A 19,112-nucleotide genomic window follows, 5' to 3' on the forward strand; every position below is an offset into this window, starting at 1 on the left:
TTCTGAAATTGGGTACTACAGCAGTTTGCATGTACAGGATATATATAGAGAAGCAAATACCATTTATAGTTTCTTGTGTTCCGTATCCATGAATGGCTCAAGCTAGATATACTTAAACAGGTCCTGTTGAAGATTACCTGATTGCCTGTCTTGATTTCCCAGTGCATTTCCACAATGTCCTAAAACATATGGATGTTCATAGTGCTGTACAGCACAACAGAAAAATGAAAAGCAAAAGTAATGTTACATAATTGGTGACTTTAGAGATGGATTACAGTATCTTGAAATATCTGCATGGTATGGCATTTCTACCTGCTCTGCTCCTCCTGGTCTTCTTTCTTGTTGGTCTAAAGTTGTAATTTTTGGGCAGACAAAATGCCTTTTGATTTGTTTCTATTGTTGTGGGTATGTTTCTGACAGCTCAAAATGTCAGTAATCATCAGTAGTGATTTGGGATAAAGGGAAGGCAGGAGGATCTGTTGAAGCAGAACTGCTTGAAGAATTACAATGTTGGTTTCCACAATTTTGTTTTCTATACAGTGAGTAGACAATTATTTTTAGCTCTTGAATTTTAGTATGCTCCTGTAGGAAATGTTTGGGTGCTTGGATTGTCAGTCCTGCTTGAGCATCAGTATGTTGGACAAGGGTAGGAGGAGGAAATGTTGAAAACCAGACATATTCTAACAGTATATTCTAGCATTGAACATCTTTGTCTTGCTGCTCTAGCCATGTGATTATTGGAATTTTATTAAGATAATTTTTTCATTTAGGACTCTAACTTCTTCTTCTTCTTCTTCTTCTTATTATTATTATCATCATCATTATTAATTTACTGTGCAAAAAGATCTGGTTGGTAGGTTGTTCTGAAATTCTAAGAGACATGATAGTTTTTGTAGTCTCTTAGCAACTTTGTAGCTGTGTTGTGGTTTAATCCCAGCCAGCAACTAAGCCCCCCACAGCCACTTCCTCACCTGCCTGCCAGTGGGATCCGGGAGAGAATCTCAAGGGTAAAAGCTGATAAATTTGTGGCTTGAGATACAGACAGTTTGATTGGGAAAGCAAAAGCAAAAAAAAGAGCAAAGCAAGGGATCAATGTGCTGCTTCCCCAGGGCAGGCAGGTATTCAGCCATGTCCAGGAGAGCTGGCAGTTGTGCTACCTTTTTTGACCATTTCAAATTTCTTAGAAACATCTATTTACTCTTGAAGCTAGCCACTTACATTGAATGGTCTTTTGTATTGTACATTGTTCAATAGAATTAAAGCAATTTTCTTGATACCTATCATGCAGGCTACTAACAAAATAGTGATAAGTTTTGTAATTTTCTTTATTCTGGATTTCTTCTTTTTTAGGTGTGTTCTTTAGTTCAGGCAGCCCCTGGACGATGTTCTTAGTCACATGGTTTAGTTTTGGGTAGCCCTGCAAGAAGCAGGGAGTTGAACATGAGGTGATCCTTATGAGTCCCTTTCAATGTGAGGTTATCTACGATTCTATGACACTAGCACTGGAATAGAATTTCTATAATCAGTATTTTCACATATTTGGATGTTCATAGAGGTGGTGTAGAAAATGTAATTGCTTCATCAGTTTTCTGGAAGACTGCAAGAACTGCTTTGTTTTCTGGAACAAGAGTCTTAAAAATAGAAATTGCATGCAGCACTACGTTTGCAGAAATAAAGGTGTTCAGGTGATGGAGCAGAAACAGTGCTTGGAATAATGTCTCAGTTTTTTCTCAGACACATTCATGCCAAAGTGTCTCTTTGTTTTCAGAGTTGCAATAGTTTCCAAGTCTTTTGAAGGAAAAACTGATCGAACGGAAGAGTGGTATGGAACACAGTACAAGCAAGAAGCAATTTCTGATGAAGTTATTAAGGCATGTTAAATTTTGTAACATTCTAATATCTGCAAATGAAAGTCAGTGGTAAATTCTTTGTCCAATTTTCCATATGGTTGAAAGGGGAACTTAAATCCACTGCTTTTCATGGCATGAAAATCATACAATGAGTCTGTTTAATGTTAAAGGAAGTAAGAATGTTATATTAGTCTTTAGATTTCAAATATTTATTACGTAGGAGGGATATATTTTAATGGTTATAAACTGTGTTAAGTGCAGGGAATGTCATAGTTTTTTTTCTGTAGAAGATCCCTAATATGCAGTGGCTGAGTAAAAATGTAAGCATTAACTTATAAAAACGTAAAATTCTTTGTTATATGTTAATGAACTGATCAGTACTTAAAAAAGGAATTTTAAAAACTGTTATATGTAACTGTTTCTGAAGTTGATTTTTGCAACATAGAAAGCAAGTATGTTTTGCCAGTTAAATGAGATTGTAAAAATCAAAACTAAAAAAAAAAAAAAAGAAAAAAGAGGTGGGCAAATCCTTGTTGAAACTTGTTATTGTTCTGATCTTCTAAGAAGAGGTGACTGTAAAATTTACCTTAGGGCTGAATTGGGCCTTCTGAGTGTGCTCTCAACAGACACTTCCTTGAGCTTGACTGTACCTATGTTCTTAATTAGAATTCTTGATTAAGTGTTTAATATCTTCATTTACTGTTCACAGTAGCAGAAAATATAAGATATAAACCCACCCTCCTCTCTACTATAAACTTTTCAAAATTATATGTCATCCTTCTTCTAAGAGCAGTTCATCCTGCTCATAGCCTACTCCAACTTTTTTTTCCCCAGCTCATTCTCTCTTTCGTTATTAACTTAATAATATTTACACAGAAGATACTGGAATGCATTTTTAAATCTTTTGTTTTAGCGTAAAATAAATAAGCCAATATATGTATTCTTTAAGCAGAAATTGGCATAGCTTCATTGTTTCTTCTCTCCATCTAGAAATGGCAAAATGCTGACCTGAATGGGAAATTCAAGCTTCCAATGAAGAACGAGTTTATTCCTACAAACTTTGAGATTTTGCCATTGGAAAAAGATGCAACACAGTACCCTGCCCTTATCAAGGTAAACTGTCTGTATTTGTCCTATGTACTGCCTGACCTTCTGGGAAGTTAGAATTCAATTCCTCTGCTTTATAAAATACAGATCATCTCATATTCCAAAGTATAGAAAACACAAAAAAGTACAAAACTTGAATATTTTGCTGCAAAGACAGTAGAAAGTTCATTCTTGCTGAACTTTGGACTGACAATTTGTGTTCCTAGGAAAGTGACTCTAGATACAGCTTGAACTCTATCTGCCCTTTTGAAAGTGTGTCAACAACTGATATAAATAGCAATAGAACTGTTTATTCAGCAGAAGGATGACTGCCACTCTTACATTTTTTTGACCACTGTTGAGTAAGTCGAGGGTGTAGGGAAGGCTATTGTTTTGTAACTGTGTACAGAAAACGCTGTGATTGCATGGAAAAATGAGAGAAGTGTCATTTAGTGATCTCAAAATACAGTGAATATATATTCAATATATATATATTAAATATAGCAGTTCAAGCAATATGAATTTAAGGGGATAATTCTAAGTGGCGATTTGAAGTGCTGTAGAGACTTTTTTAAAGCTGTGGCATATATTGCAGTTAAAAGTCAGACGACTTAAAACCTTTTTTCTTGACACAGGATACTGCTATGAGCAAACTATGGTTCAAGCAAGATGACAAATTTTTTTTGCCAAAAGCTTGCCTCAACTTTGAATTTTTCAGGTATGCAATGTTAAGTATATCACATAAAGTCATCTCCAAAAGTTTCTTATTTATTGGGTATCTGCATTTGTGTGGCAAACACTTTCTTGCACTTGAGAATCTTTGTTCTTACTTTGACTATGTAATAAGGCTTAGATCCAGGAAGGCATATCTAAGATATGCAGTAATTTAGTAGCAAGAAATGGTGTGCTCCTTCTATATTGAAAAGTTTACCTAAAAATACTTTTAAACCAAATTTTCTTTTATATTTTATTTGCTATTCCTGAAATGTACCTGCCAGTAGAGCCCACTACATATTGCAATATCCCTCTTTAAAAATAATTGTGTATTTTTAAATTAATTACTAAATCAGAGATAAGAACTATTTTAAAATGTGTTTTCTTTATGAAATACTATTCTGATAATAGTTTTAGGCTCAAATTCTATTTTCATTTGCATAATGCAAATCAATTTTAAAAGTGCTTAAATTTTGGGGATTTTACTTAACTGATACATTTTGGGATTTTACATAACTGATTGTACTTTTGTTTTTTTGAAGAGCATTGTCTATATTATCAATTAGTGTTTGATTCTGACCTCAAGATGTATGATAAAATGATGTAGTGTTAATTCTGGTCTTGCATGATTTTCCTCATAGGAAGATAATCTTTAAGTGAGCATGACAATGATGGAACTCCTTAATATTCCTTTCAAGTAACAAGTTTCTAACTTTTGAATTAAAAAAAAATACTGCTGTTTTTCAAGTGCAGCTGATTCTGTGTTGAGCTACTGAAAGCCAGAAAAAATTCAGGGACTCTCCTTTTGCCTAATTAAGTTACTTGGTGATATTGCTGGAAGGGCCTTTGTGGGGGCTCCCATAGATGCGCTGTTGAATTCTTGTTTTGAGAGACCACTAGAATTTTTTCTTGCAGATATTATACAGAGGTTTTTTTCAGTGTGTGTCTTGTCTTGGTACTGGTTTTGATACTAGTTGGGGGAAATAAATTGCCTGGGTATTTTCTCTTTTTGCTTTTTGAAACCACAGGCCGGATGTTAGAACTGTTTCAACTTCAGTGTGTCAGGAAATGGAGGATCAAAATGGGAACTCCCCATCTGTCCTTCAGAGAACAGCAATTGCAGTACTTTGCCTTCTTTTTCATTTTTGGTGGCTTTCCCTTGTGCTATTTTTGGCCGAAATCCAAAATAGGGTTTTACTGCTGGACACTGAGTTTACAGTTGTGGTGGTTTTTTAAATCAATTCAGGTTAACTATAGTGAACTATAATATCTAACAATCTGTGAATGAATAAAAGGTAATAATTGGGTTTATGTGGAGCACACAAAGGTATAAGTGTATGCAATACACACAATATCTTAGAATTGTTTGTGTTGGAAGTGACCTTTAAAGGTCTACTCCAGCCCTCCTGCAGCAAGCAGGGATATCTTATCTAGACCTGTGGAGATGGTATTTCCCAGTTAGATTTGTGCTTTCATCTCAGTGAGCCTTTATAAAAAGCCAGAAGTACTTGAGCTTTGCTGACCATTGTAATGGAATGATTTGCCTCTTTTCTCCTAGGAGCAGTTCCAGGTGAGAGTTGGCTTTTTTCCATAGGGTTGGGGGCAAGGGTTCTTTCCTTTTCCTTCAAAATGAGATGGTAATTGTACGTGAGCAGGAGCGAGGAGATTTTGACAATACTGGGTGCATCACCTCTAAAAGATGTTATAAGCAGGTTTGTCTAGTTTGGATACTTAAAAAAGGTTCTTGGAGAATCTGTCTCTATTTGGTCATGGTGATGGTCACTGAAGGAAATGGTGAAATGTAGTGTGTTTATTTATGAGACTTAATGGAATCACTCATGTCTCATGGAACCAAGTGAACTGGTGAATAAAGCCACCTTAATGACATAGATTTTCATAAAAAGTCTAAGCCTCAGTTGTAGATCAAAATTTGAAGCCTGCTGCCTTGTAATGGGTTGCAAGAGTTTGTTCGCACTGCAGACTGCTGCAGTATGATAATAAAAACTGGGAGGATTTCTTCTGCCTGCAGCCCTGATCAACATGAAGCATAGAAAGAATGGTCCAGATGTTGTAGCAGCAATTGCTTTGTAGATAAATTAAGAAGAAGTTGATGAGGTTGGTTTCTCCCTTAAATATACAAATTGCACAGGAACAATATGCGTATGAACCTCTTGAAATCACCTTGTTCCAAAACTGAAAATCCTTACAGGCATCCTTGTGTTAAAGAAACATCGCAGTAAAAACATCTGACATATTGCCCAGTCTAAAAGAGGATAAGCTTTTGCATTTGTATGAATTGCAACTTAAGAACTCAAAAAGTATCCTTTTCTAAAAGGAAGTACAACAACCTTGTAGTGTGGTGATGCTTTGAAACTCAGCACTTCAGTGTTGATTCCAGCTCTGTCATTTACAGCTGTTTGCAAGGGGAAAGGGCTAGACTTTATGGATTTTTTTTTTAAATGCACCATTAGTGATTGAGTTGTTCTGCTTCTTGAGTCTAGTGAAAAAAAGGTAGACTAGAAATAAGCATTTGTTTACAAAACTGTCAATAGTAGGAAGCAACTCCCAGAACAGTGTTGTAATAATTGTTTTCTGTTATTTTTCACTTGAGGATTAATGATCTACTAGTTGTGATTTTGTTCAAAATTCCCAGTTGGCCTTTGCCAGCTAAGCAAGAATACAGAATTTAGAACTGATACCGACATAGTAAGCACTCAAACTGATTAAGTCTGTGTTCTAGTATCAAAATGGAAGAGAATTTAATGAGTCTGGAGGAAGGTTTATAGGATTGACCTACATCTCACTTTGAATTTGGTCTTAATTAAAAAATTCAGTAGTAATTGGATTTATATCATTTGGCTTATTAAAATTGCTCAGTTTTGGGAAATTCTCATTGTAGGGAGAAATGCAGATACTAGTTCTTTTGTATTTTTTACTGACCTGTTTGTTTAATCTGGTCTAAAATTTCAGACTGTAGCAGGCTCTGCTTCTCATATATATATATTTGAAATTATTAGTTTAGTTTATTAAAATATCTTCCTATGCTTCTTTTTCTTAACCTGAAGGGGAGGAGAAGTTAAAAGCTATGACGAACCTTCTTAAAAATATCTTTGCCATGTGTTTTAGTTATCAGTTTGTGTGTTGTTTTACTACATTAGTGTTGATACACACAGTGAAATATCCTGCTGTATAGGTGTAAACATATGTAATAGCCTGAATATCTGACTGCTTCAGGAAAAAGTCAGGTTTGAATTGTAAGCCATATCCTGGCAGCAAATGCTTCAGATACTGGTCATCATATCTGTGACATTGATAATGAATTTGCATGCACTTCAGAGATTTTACCAATACATATAGTTCAAATAACTTGTCTTCTCAAATCTTTAAAACAGACAGGTATTTAAAACTTAGCACGGTTGAAGCATGACTTGAGTCTTTGAGTTGCATTTCTCTTTTGGAGAAGTTTACAAGAGTGTTGTGTAAGATCACGTGCTCCTAATGCAATAGTAGGTTTTGGAGAGTTGTTGCCATTAAAAAAATTACACAAAAAATTACAGTAGTAAGAAAATGGATACACAGACTTATCTCCTGAGGTGACCTTGGCATGTACTGCATATTGTCATACCAAAAATTGTTGATCTCCTAATTTTTGTAATAGAAACTGGTAGTTTATGAATTATTACACTACCAGTTTCTATTACACTGGTAGTGTATGAATGTATTAATTAATTAATATTCAGTAGATGGACTTTCATTTTGGTCTGTTAAATTATGTTGGTATATTTTGTTTCTTTTACTCCTGGTGAATTCTGACTGTGCAGCCAAGAAAATAAAACATGATTTGATTTATGAGCATAAATAGAATATCTCTGGGATCTTGAGTGTATTTAGTCATCAAACCATATGCAAGCTAAGTAACACTTTTCAGATGTGTTCATATTTGGCTTTGAAATAGGAGTCCTTCAGAATGGGATCCATCAGCATAAAAACACAGAAAATACTGTTTCCTTCAGATCAAACTTAAAAGGCCAGCCAAAAGAAACAGAGAAATAATTTTAAACTGCATATTTTACTTTCAACATTTTCTTCCAGCCCATTTGCTTACGTGGATCCCTTGCATTGTAACATGGCCTATTTGTACCTTGAACTACTCAAAGACTCCCTCAACGAGTATGCATATGCAGCAGAACTAGCTGGCTTGAACTATGATCTCCAAAATACCATCTATGGGATGTATGTAAGTACCCAAGTCAAGGAAAAGCTTAGAGCCTTAAAACTACTTCCACTCATCAACATTTTTATATTGATTTGATGGAAGGACTTTTTAAATAAAAAAATGAAGGCTGTTAGTCCTTTTGATCTTGGTTATTAGCCATCCTTTCTTTGATTTGAACTTTAAGTTGAATTTTGTTAAAAGTCTTCAACAGTCTTTTAATTCACATTAAGCAAATTTTCTTTATTTCTATATCATTCGTGAAATTAATTAGTTTGTAAGATTTCTTCCTCCATTAAAAAAAAAACACAACCCAATCCAAGCTTACATATTGTGGGTCAGATATCTACTAAAATCTTTCTGACTGATGGGGTAAAAGACCCCCTTTTCATGCTATTAAATAAATAGTATACTTGTGCTTTCCTGTTCAAGAACTACTGATCATGAGGCTGCATATACATACTCTTCAGTCATGTTTCTTCATCCATTACCTTGTCACTGCCTGAGGTATCAAAGCATTTCTTTTGTTTTTCTTTTTGTTAGTCGCTACATTTATGCTGATCCTCTCCATTGCAACATGACATACCTGTTTATCAGGTTATTGAAGGATGATTTAAAAGAGTATACATATGCAGCACGCCTCTCAGGTTTGGTCTATGGCATTGCATCAGGAATGAATGCAATACTTGTAAGTAAGAAAAGAACGCAGGAGGAAATGAAACAGCTTGGGAGTTGTTGAGCTTGGACAAAACATTGGACTTCTGCATTTCTAAATGAGATGGTTAATGTTTTTTTTTTTCCTTGCATATATTTCATGAATTAAAGGCAATGCAAGACTGTATTTTAATCAGTTTGAGTGACCTGTTTAAGATTGCAGTGTCTTGTGAACATGTGCGTAGTGCAGTTGTTGCATTCTGGTTCACATTTTTACTTGCTTGCATGATAATCTGGAAAACAGTATTGCTGGTTTCTGTATAAAAACATTAACTTTTTTGTTGAATGAATCCTCAGCTTTACAGATTTTGTTATAATTCTCTAATTCCACTGTAGTGAGCTGTGGAGATGGATTGTGCATGTGTTCATTAGAATGCAATGCTGGATATTTATGGCTTTTTCTTTTGTTTTTATCAGTTTTATAATCTGTTATAAAGCACTGACAATACTTGATAAATACTGGTATTATGATAAATTCTTACTTCTTATTCAGCTTCTCCTATGAGATTTATGATAGGAGATTTTAGTAGTCTCTCTTGAAGTTTGGTTAAAAACTTTTGTTAACCACCCTTATATGCCAGAATGTGTTTTGAAATTTCCTTCAGAAGTGTTACTTTCCAAAGTATTTTAGTAGAAGAATGTACTGTGTATTGTCCTTACATTTTCTATATGAGAGAGTGCTGCAGTTTTAAAAATCAAACACAAATATAATTTCCTGGTTGCATTCACCTGACTTACTGCAAACATTAGATTATCCTCAGTTTCAAAGCTTGCTGATGTTTCTATGATCAGGGTTAATTCCTTTTAAAAAAAAGTGTGTAATTTTCTTAATTTTTAGTCACAGTTATTTTAAATATTATTTGAGAACTTGTAATATTATTTTCCATATTGTAAGAAGTTTTATAATTAAAAAGTGTAACTTATTAATGACTATATTGATGCTTTGAGCAAGGGCAGATACTACTCTGAGAAGTCACCCATGGTGATTGTTGAACTCTTTGGGTTCCTATGCTAATTTAGGATACCAGCCTTTGTCATAAATCTATTTATGATAACTTTGTCTTCAGATTCATTGTTCAGCCAATTTTCAGCAACTACAGAACAATATATTCTTCCTACTGAAATGAAAAGCAGGAATTCTATATGTTGGTTTGCGTTCTAAAGTTTAGTTTTACTCCTTATTAAACTGCTAAAATCCAATCAAATTCTTGGTTCAAGATACCAAATTTTGAAGTTTTTCCCTGCAAAAAAAGACCTTTTAATGCCTTTTTGCCAGAGAAATTTCTACCTGTAGCTTGGTGAAATCATACAGTAATTTTTAAGTTTTATGTTATTTTTTAAATGAGCAAGTCTATTTCATTTATACTTTCAAAAATATGTATGATCAGATCAATATGTCATTACAATTCCTGGATGACTACCTTGATGTTTTAGCTCATCAGCATCCTGGTTATAAGGTGTGCTGCTATTTATAGCACCCCTTTTTTGTAGTATTGCTTACTTCCCCTTAAATATTCTTTGATCAACAACATAGATATGAATCAAGGGTTAAAGTAAATTGGAGAGAGTATTTCAGGAGGTTGTGATTTCATTACTAAAGTGAAAAACCTAGATTAAAACCATTTCAGTACTCCAAGATTCAACACTGTAATAATTAAAAATCTGTATTCTGAGTACAGTTTACTTACATCAACATGAAATTACATTAATTCTGTGCATTTAGAACTCCTGTGCAACCACTCAATAATGTATTTGTCAGTTAGTTACCTTTTGATGGTAAAGGGATTTAACTTAAGAATGATGGAATGTTCCTAATGGTGAATTTAGCGTAAGTATTGAAAAGTGCATTGCTCGTGGCATTGTACAAGACTTGGTAATGGTTTTATTCTTTTATCTTCCACATTTAAAGCAACTTATGCACTTTTTCCATAGCTCTCTGTAAAAGGTTATAACGACAAGCAACACATCTTGCTCAAGAAGATCATTGAGAAAATGGCTACTTTTGAGATCGATGAAAAGCGATTTGAAATTATCAAGGAAGCGGTAAGCTGCATGAGAAATTCACTTTTTGGAGTAATTGGAAATTGAATGCATTGACCTGGTAGGAGATCTGAGGGCTGACGATCTGTGGAAATAGAGAGTGAAATTCTGCTTTAGTGGGACTTTAGATGGCTTTTTTTTGTGTGTGGCTGTGAGCTTCTTGGAGTTGTGTATGTAACATTCTTCGGTTAAAAATAACTGGTCCTGTAATCTTTTTTTAGTCAGTCTTTCTTATGATGTATCAAGGAAGCACAGCTTGCTTTGGTAGGAGTAGAAATCTAAGTAGAGGGATGGAGGGGAAAATGTTAGCTTTAAATCCTCTTTTGCAATTTGGAAAGGCTGCAGTAGGACCTAGCCATAAAAGAAGTGGGAAATAGATGAAAGGGGAAAGGAAGTGTTGAAAAAGTTTGCAACAATCCTTTTCCCTGGATTTGTCTTGGCTGCTGGGCCTTGATCCTTGGTACAAAGGTAGCCAGCCACCTGGTTTAGTACATGCTGATTTCTGGAAGTTACATCAGCTGGGGAGATTGCAGTTTTCTCCCCGTGTCTATGCCAAACAGATGAGGGAGATACCAACTTCTGGCTTCTGTTTGAAGCAGACAGAAGGATGCATCCTCAGCAACCTGAGGCATGCTGTTGGTCACTTTGCTCTGAAATGAGTTACTTTTTTCCTGCACTGGAAATACTTGCAGCTTGCCAAAGCTATTAGTAAGCTCTTCTCAGTTTCTCTGGTAGAGGAAAAAGGTTTTGCTTGTTTTGTAAAAATGCATCTGGACTAGAAAGGAGTTTTTTTGCAGAAGCTCTCTGGTTCTTCTCTCATACATCCTTTATCCATGCAAAATATGCAGAGAATTTTCCAGATGCTCCAGATTTTGTCTAAACAAGTCAGCCAAAATAGGTGACAGGGAGAAAAATACATTTGCTGTTAGCAGTGTTCCCCCACCCCTGGTCAGTCATCACAGAACGTGAATTTCCTGGGCAGAACAACTACCCAGGAAATTTGATCTAAACTCTCGGTTACTGCAATAATTTAATTTCTAGACATTAATTTTATGGACAAGTTTGATTTCATGCACATTTCAACCATCTTAATGGTTTCTGCTTAATCCAAAGGTTCAGAAGACTGCATTATTACTAAGGTGATAACACAATTTTTTAAAGAGTTCTAACAAGCAAGGGAATGTTCTCAATACTTGAACTGTATCTTTTTGATAAAAAGTTGAGAGTACAGTGTTAATATGTTTAGAACTCTATTTCTGAATTTCTAACTTGAACCTGATTTTTTTGGTTTAGTACATGAGATCACTTAACAACTTCAGGGCTGAACAACCTCACCAGCATGCAATGTATTATCTCCGACTCCTAATGACTGAAGTTGCTTGGACCAAAGATGAATTAAAAGAAGCTCTCGATGGTAATGTTCTGCCACTATATAATTTTTTTCCTTATGTTACTTAACTGTTTAGGGTACCTGTTTTGAATTCTGCTCACTATTCAAGGGAAGCCCCTGCAGTGCCAGGCCTGACCTGATGCTGGCTGTGCTACTCTTGCCCTCCAGTTTCAAGAAAGTGGAGTAGTTCATGGAAAAGGTCTCAAATGGCAAAACTTGCAGATAAAAGTTCAGGCAAAACTTTACTAACTTTGGGGGTACATGAACCTGGATATGGTGAATCCAGTACTTAATCAACAACATTGGTAAAATCATTTGGCTCTAGTTGACATATTACAGGCACACTGGAGTGTATTTGCATTGTACTTTCCCAGTGTGCAAACTATTTTGTTTTTTCCATGATCAGGGAATCCTAGCTTATCTTTCTGTAGATGATAAAGAGCTGTAGCTAATAAAGAAAAAATGCGTGCTTTCTGTAGATGATGACAACAATAATAAAGAACATTGTGGCTCTTAACACAAAGTAGGTCCCCCAGTATATTTGAAGGAAGAAGAAATTTTTAATTAAAAGATTAAAGTGATTTTTCAAATGCAGATGGAATGGGATTCTGAGCAATGAGCCTAGTGGTTGGTGTCCCTGCCCATGGCAGGGGTGTCAAAACTAGGTGATTTTTAAGGTCCCTTTCAACCCACGCCATGCTGTGGTGATTCTATGTTTGTAGTAATAGCTGAAGAGCTTTTCTCTACCTGTGTTTTACTGTGTTGTATTAAAAGGCTGTTCCTGGGACAGTTTGCGGAATGTCTTGTAATATCTTCTTGGAATACGCCGACATTCTTTTTAAGAAGAATACCAGGCTTTTGTACTTATTTGAGGGCTTTGATTCAGAACACGTATCCATGAATACCCCATCCAACTATCCTTCCTCTTACTCCACTGATTCTATATGTTAAACTATATTTTGCACTATGTATGAAAACTGCTGTGCAAGCACAGGCTGGATAGAATGTGTGTGTGTATGTGTTGTGCCTGTGTCCTCTAGGATATATTGCCAGAATATTTTTCTTGTGTACCCTTGTTCCAAAGTTAATCTCAAAACACTGTATTTGAGTTGAGGTTCTTTTTTTCAGTCTGAATGGTAAATGCAGAGTCTTTCTTGAGCATTATAAACTACATGCTGCTTGTTTAGTAAATAACTAAGGCTTTTCCTTGGAACACCACCTGAATGATTGCAAGTGTGTTCTCTGGAGAATGAGTGTTTGTTCAGCATGATTGGAAAGGCAGCTTTTTTTAACTTTTTTTTTTCCCTGAATCTGGGTCAAGACAGCATGTGAATTCTAAGTGAAATAAACTATATGATGAGTGCCACTATTTAGACCTGGAAGCATTCCAATGCTGCATTTTTAATGAGAGATTTCACTTCTTCCTAATGACAGATTTCTCCTCCCCTGAAAAATGCTCTGTATCTAATGATGATTTAGGCCTAGGTCCTTCATAATTTAAAAATGCATTTGAGTGATTTAACTGTCTAAATATGTATTGTAGATGTCACCCTTCCCCGTCTCAAGGCCTTCATAGCACAGCTGTTGTCACGGTTACACATTGAAGCTCTTCTCCATGGCAATATAACAAAACAGGTTGGTTTGATGCTTTCTTAATAAAACATTTTTTATTTAAAAGCAGCATAAAAATGGAGCACTAGTTTAATCTTTGCAGATCTTGAAGCAGTTATGCCAAATGTGATTTCATAATTTAACTTAGTACTTTTTTATCTTTATAGGAGTATGAGAGCATAATTTTTTCCACTTTAGCTTTATTAGGCTAAGTGCTGCCTCTATATTGCTCTTGGAAATTTAATAAAAACAGCTCAGGATCTATGTGTTTGAAAGTCTGTGTTGCATGTTGTTACTGTGATCAAGCTGCAGAAGGAATGATGCAGGTCTTACTTTTTTCCACTGAAAACCTTCAGAATAACTAGCAAAGTTTTAAGAATCCAGTATCCTTCCAAATTAAGTAGTTTGCGCATAGCTAAACAGGAATGGTGGACCATGAAAAAGCCAAGTGTCAGCTCTCGGGGGAGTAAAACTCAGAAAACATTTGTTTTGTCTTTCTTTAAAATAGTAACACTTTGTATTTGCATATGGAGTCATAAGAAATACTTTAATATATGTACCAATATATATTTCAGTACTTCTTTTTGTATGTTTTGTGTTCTTTTTTCATAAGGCTTGTTTACAGTATTTTGTGTTAGAGCAGCTCTGGGATAGTTTACTAGCAAGAGCTGTTATGGACACTGCTTGTGACTGCTGAGTGTATGGAGGAGAAAATTATTTTGTAAAGAGGGAAGAATAAGATAGGAAGGAGCTAGTAGCTTGGAGAGACAAACTTTTCTTTTTCAAGAATGTCCCTAAAGTACTAGTTAAAATTTTTTGTAGAGTATTCTTCTTGCAGAGAAATTTAAAAAGTCTATTTTTCCTCCCTTATTTCTCACATGTTTGTATACAAAAGTCAATTGCTTCTGGAAATAGAACTGAATCCCATTTTTTTTTAAGATTTCCATGATGATGCAGTTATGTCAGAGAAGCGTTTTCTTTACTTGGCATAATGGGTGGCTATTGAAAGTCCTACAGCTAAAGAACTGGGAAGGATGTCCTGGTATACCCATAGCCGTGTAATGTTTAGAAATTATCTGCAAACCTCCGAAAGTAGAAAAAGCTGTCTGTCCTTCAGTATCTATGATGTGATAATCACTGATAAAACTCTGCAATTTTAACCTGGACCTAAGAATTTTTTTCAATTAAAATAAGTCAAAATTTACATTGTCTTGTGACACCTTTCAATCATGAAAAAATTTTCAGTGAATCTGGACTTGAAAAATTAGATTTATCTAGCTGCTTGAAATTCCTATTTTTTCTTTAATTTCATTCCGATACTTGGGTTTTTTTGACAATTTATTTTATTTATTTGCTGTAAGTGGATGAAAAGTAAAGTAATCCTGTTCAGAACATCTGTCTGAGCAGTCTTCTTGTCAATATTTTAATGTGATCACTTGACTGAAAGAATAAATAGTCTTTTTCTCTAACTTTTTAAACTGTTGTTTTTAGACCTCAATCTTCTTGTCTTTGATAGTGCATGTGGGTTTTGGAGGTGTTGTAAGGGTGTATGTTTATTGAGTTTTCAAACCTTTTGCATGTTTTTTATAAAATCACATGTGTTGTGAGCTTACGGCAATGCAGAATGAGAGATTTTATCTTTCAGCCAAAACTACTTTAGCAAGTTCCTGTAATTTCCAGTGTGCAGGCTACAAGAACACATAACCCTTAAGACATGAAGCTGTTGAGGTTAAATCCTTGAATGAAAGTAATGACTTCGGATTTTTTTCACTCCATATATATATATTTTTAATTCTTACTGTAATCCATCAAATAAAAGAAAGTATTTGTGCAATGAGTCTTAACACCACCAACACATCAATGAAATGCATCCTTGACCTTAACCATTTGTTTTCTTAAAATTTTCATCTACTGAAATGCCATTTGCTCTCAGACATACATGTGAGAGGTCTCATTTTCACTTTGAAAGATGAGCACATGAAGTGGTGGAGGGAAAGTGAAAAAACCCCACCCCACTGAGCTTTAATTTCAGAAGCACTAGGGAGAAGTACTAATAGTTAAACGTGTAGACAATTTAAACATAAAGACACAAAAAAGCTCTTGCCCTCCACAGTCCCACTTCCTCTCTTCTACTTAACTTCTACTGTGTTTGTATTGAATTACAGTATCCCTGCTTCATATTTCTGATTTTTTTTTCTCTCACAGCACCATCAGTAATTGGAAAGTCTTATGCTTCTGTTAAATACAGAATAACTAACGATCATTAAAAATCCTCTTATGTTTTCTTTTCCAGGCTGCATTAGGAATTATGCAGATGGTTGAGGACACTCTCATTGAGCATGCTCATACAAAGCCACTCCTTCCCAGTCAGCTAGTGAGGTACAGAGAAGTGCAGCTTCCTGACAGTAAGTTAAAGGATTGATTTATGATATTTAAGGCACATTAAATTGAGATTCTTCTTGCTCGCATTTTAAAATGCATATTACTGTGTTGCTAGGAGTGTGTTTTGAAGTCAAACTTACTTCAAGTTATTCTAAACTTAAAAATCAAAAATACAGTTAGGGTGTGGCTTTACTGATAAATTTATGTAGTAATACATGACCTTTCTAGTGTACTTGACAATTACTTTGATTTCATTTTTAATTTGTGTATGTAAATTAGACCTTCTTGGGATGAAGTGGGTGATCTTTTGGTGACTGCCAACCCAAAGCCCTTCTATGATCATACAATTCTGCACTTCACTTCCAAGTCACTTGTTATAATTTATGGAAATAAGAGCCCTGTCCCAGTCTCTGCTACACAAAGTATACACATTTGAATAAAAAACATTCTTTGAGCATTTCTGAGTATCAGTTGACCATTAAGAATTGCACGTAATGACTCTTGGCAAAAACAAAAAGCTCTTACACAAATAACTTTTTTTTTTTCCCTTACACAAATTCTTTTGGTCTTGTATGTTTTTACTTCCATGGTGAAAAAAGTGTTTTTTATAAAAAGGAGGTTCAAGGTATTGCTGGGAATGGTGACATAGTAGTTGTACAGACAAGATAAATTACCCCTAGCTGATCATCTGTGGAAGCTACCATATACAAAAGTTGTTGGTATTAAATGCTGAGTTGTTTTTAGTGTTCATAATAATTTCTGGCAGATTGTCTTTAGAAACTGTTTACACAGTGGAGCCAATGCAGAATTTCACTGCAGTTCCAAAAATACTTGCTTGAGGAGAAGCAGCCAGTTTCAATTTACTTGCTAATATTTCCAAGCAACAACATTTTGATGGTGAAATGATGCATTCTTTTCTTGTCTTATGAGAAATATGCTCTTAGTGGAAATTCTGCTTTAACAGTCCTAAACCACTTATTATAAATCCATTCCACAAACCTTAGACCATTATATTTTTAATTGCAAACAGTAAGAATGTCCACTTTCACGAACCTCCATGTTTTAACTTTGTCTTTTAGGAGGTTGGTTTGTATATCAACAGAGAAATGAAGTTCATAACAACTGTGGCATTGAAATATATTACCAGACAGACATGCAGAGTACTTCTGAGAATATGTTTTTGGAGCTCTTTTGCCAGATTATCTCGGAGCCGTGCTTCAATACGCTGCGCACCCAGGAGCAGCTAGGTGAGTTCCCAGCAGTGGCTGTGTGTGCACACACGAGCTGTCACAGTCACGCGCTCACACGAGACCTGAGGAACTGCTCTCTGCTTAGTGAATGCCATTTAAAGGGCACTTGGTAAATGCAAATCATCTTAACTGCTGATGACTCAAAGAAATTCTACTGTGCACAGAGTCTAAAATAAGAACAAGCAGGCATGATTTTTAAGATGTCTGAAATATCTGAAATCAGCTCCAACTCAAAAAAAGTGCAATCACTGTACAGAAAACTTCGTGTTAGAATTTATCAAAAGAAGATTGGATCAGTCCCCTAAATCTAGATCTTCTTAAAGAATCAACAGTCCCCTAAATATAGATCTTCTTAAAGAATCAACAGTAGTTTGATGTTTCCTTCTTGTGACCCTACTTCTAGGTGCACTTCATAATTCATAGAATCACAGAATCATTTAGGTTGGAAAAGACATCTAAGATCACTGAGTCCAACTGTTCAATTGTAAGCCTTATCTTAGAAATACTGCTGTGTGGGTAATGGTAAGCTGCTGTATTGGTGAAAACATTTCAGGCTTTTTAGGACTATAGCTGTTCACCAATAAGTACAAATAATTGTTATCTGAATCAGTAAGGCTGAGAACTAGTGAGGTTATTCCAAAGAGAGTAAGAAGGAAAGATGGAGACTTTGCATGACAGCTCACATAATTGTAATACTGGTGAGGAGGAGTTCAGGTTTTCCAAAGGTGAGAAGCAGACAAGTATTTCAGTGTGATGACTGCCAGGGATGTCAGGCAAGATTAGGCTTTTCATGAGCAACTGGCAGAACCAGCCATACAATATTCATCACAGGAGTTTCAACTACTATGTACCTGCTGAAAATAGGATAGAACCCAAGTTATTTAACAGGTTTTTGAAATGTGCTGGTGGCAAGTTTTGTATAGAAGTTGGAAGTAACAGCTAAAGAGAGAGGGGGGAACTGAGGAAGATTAGTCCACCACTCCATAATTGCCAAATAATAGAGTTCACAACACTTAGGAGGGGAGGCAGTAGAAATACCATCAAAATCCAGTAAAATTCATGGAATTGTTAGTAAGATTTCTGAGAAAGCTTAGGGAAAAAGAAGTTAAAGAGTTACAGGTTTGCTAAACAGTAGAAGTAGTAACAAGAATTCTTACAATAAATGGTTAAGCAGTATGAGAAAGTGTGGGAGAAAAGTTGGCAATGATGGAAGAAAACCAAAGTATTCAAATCATTAAAATATTCAAATAATCAGAAAATTCAGGATGGCTTACTTAGTTTTCACTTAATAAATACTGGGGATCAAAGTTCATGCCTTACTTTTGAACAGGAGAATAACAGATTAATCAGATTAAATTAGAAGCTTTTAAAAAGTTCAAAGTGTGATGAACTCTGCATTCTATTCCAAAGAATGAAATTAGCAAATCCTGGAATTAAAAGTCTTACAATGGAAAATTTGTGGGTGATAAAGTATTGGAAGATAGACACAGCTAAATGCTACATGTTTCTTTTTTAAAAAAAGGGAAGAGAAAAGATCAGCCAGTTTAATTCAAGGAATTTCAGGAAAACATGGAATAAATTTTCAAGCTAGTTCTAAATTCATAGAAGGTAACTGAGAGACTGTTACTGAAGTACCTAGGTGGAAGAACTACACATTTGGGTACAGGAGTTTGGAAGGTCATGATTGGATAATAAAGAATAGTTCATTTGGAAAGTAGTGTTCTACAGAGCTCTGCTGTGATCCAGTGTTCCATGCTATATTCATGAAAATTCTGGATGACAGAAGAGTGAGGTTATTCACTGAATCTTCAGATAATACTAATCTGGGAGAGGCTGCAAGTGTGTGGGAAGATAGAGTTAGA

At 35.2% G+C, this 19,112-nt stretch overlaps 1 protein-coding gene across 6 annotated transcripts in view; it reads left to right on the forward strand.

Annotated features, from left to right (window-relative positions):
* IDE (insulin degrading enzyme) overlaps window positions 1-19,112 on the forward strand; it is a 60,244-nt gene that overhangs the window by 24,767 nt on the left and 16,365 nt on the right. For 5 of the 6 annotated variants that reach the window (XM_038140259.1, XM_038140257.1, XM_038140254.1 and 2 more), the window contains 9 exons: window positions 1,769-1,871; window positions 2,841-2,963; window positions 3,572-3,654; window positions 7,743-7,887; window positions 10,510-10,620; window positions 11,911-12,031; window positions 13,551-13,642; window positions 15,912-16,023; window positions 17,080-17,247. In XM_038140259.1, the coding sequence (XP_037996187.1) occupies window positions 1,769-1,871; window positions 2,841-2,963; window positions 3,572-3,654; window positions 7,743-7,887; window positions 10,510-10,620; window positions 11,911-12,031; window positions 13,551-13,642; window positions 15,912-16,023; window positions 17,080-17,247 (1,058 nt within the window). Of the gene's footprint in view, window positions 1-1,768; window positions 1,872-2,840; window positions 2,964-3,571; window positions 3,655-7,742; window positions 7,888-8,406; window positions 8,552-10,509; window positions 10,621-11,910; window positions 12,032-13,550; window positions 13,643-15,911; window positions 16,024-17,079; window positions 17,248-19,112 lie in introns of all 6 variants that reach the window. The other variant, XM_038140255.1, reaches the window with a different exon arrangement.

Source organism: Motacilla alba, chromosome 6 (assembly GCF_015832195.1).
Source record: "Motacilla alba alba isolate MOTALB_02 chromosome 6, Motacilla_alba_V1.0_pri, whole genome shotgun sequence".
In the NCBI taxonomy this organism is placed as follows: Eukaryota; Metazoa; Chordata; class Aves; order Passeriformes; family Motacillidae; genus Motacilla; species Motacilla alba.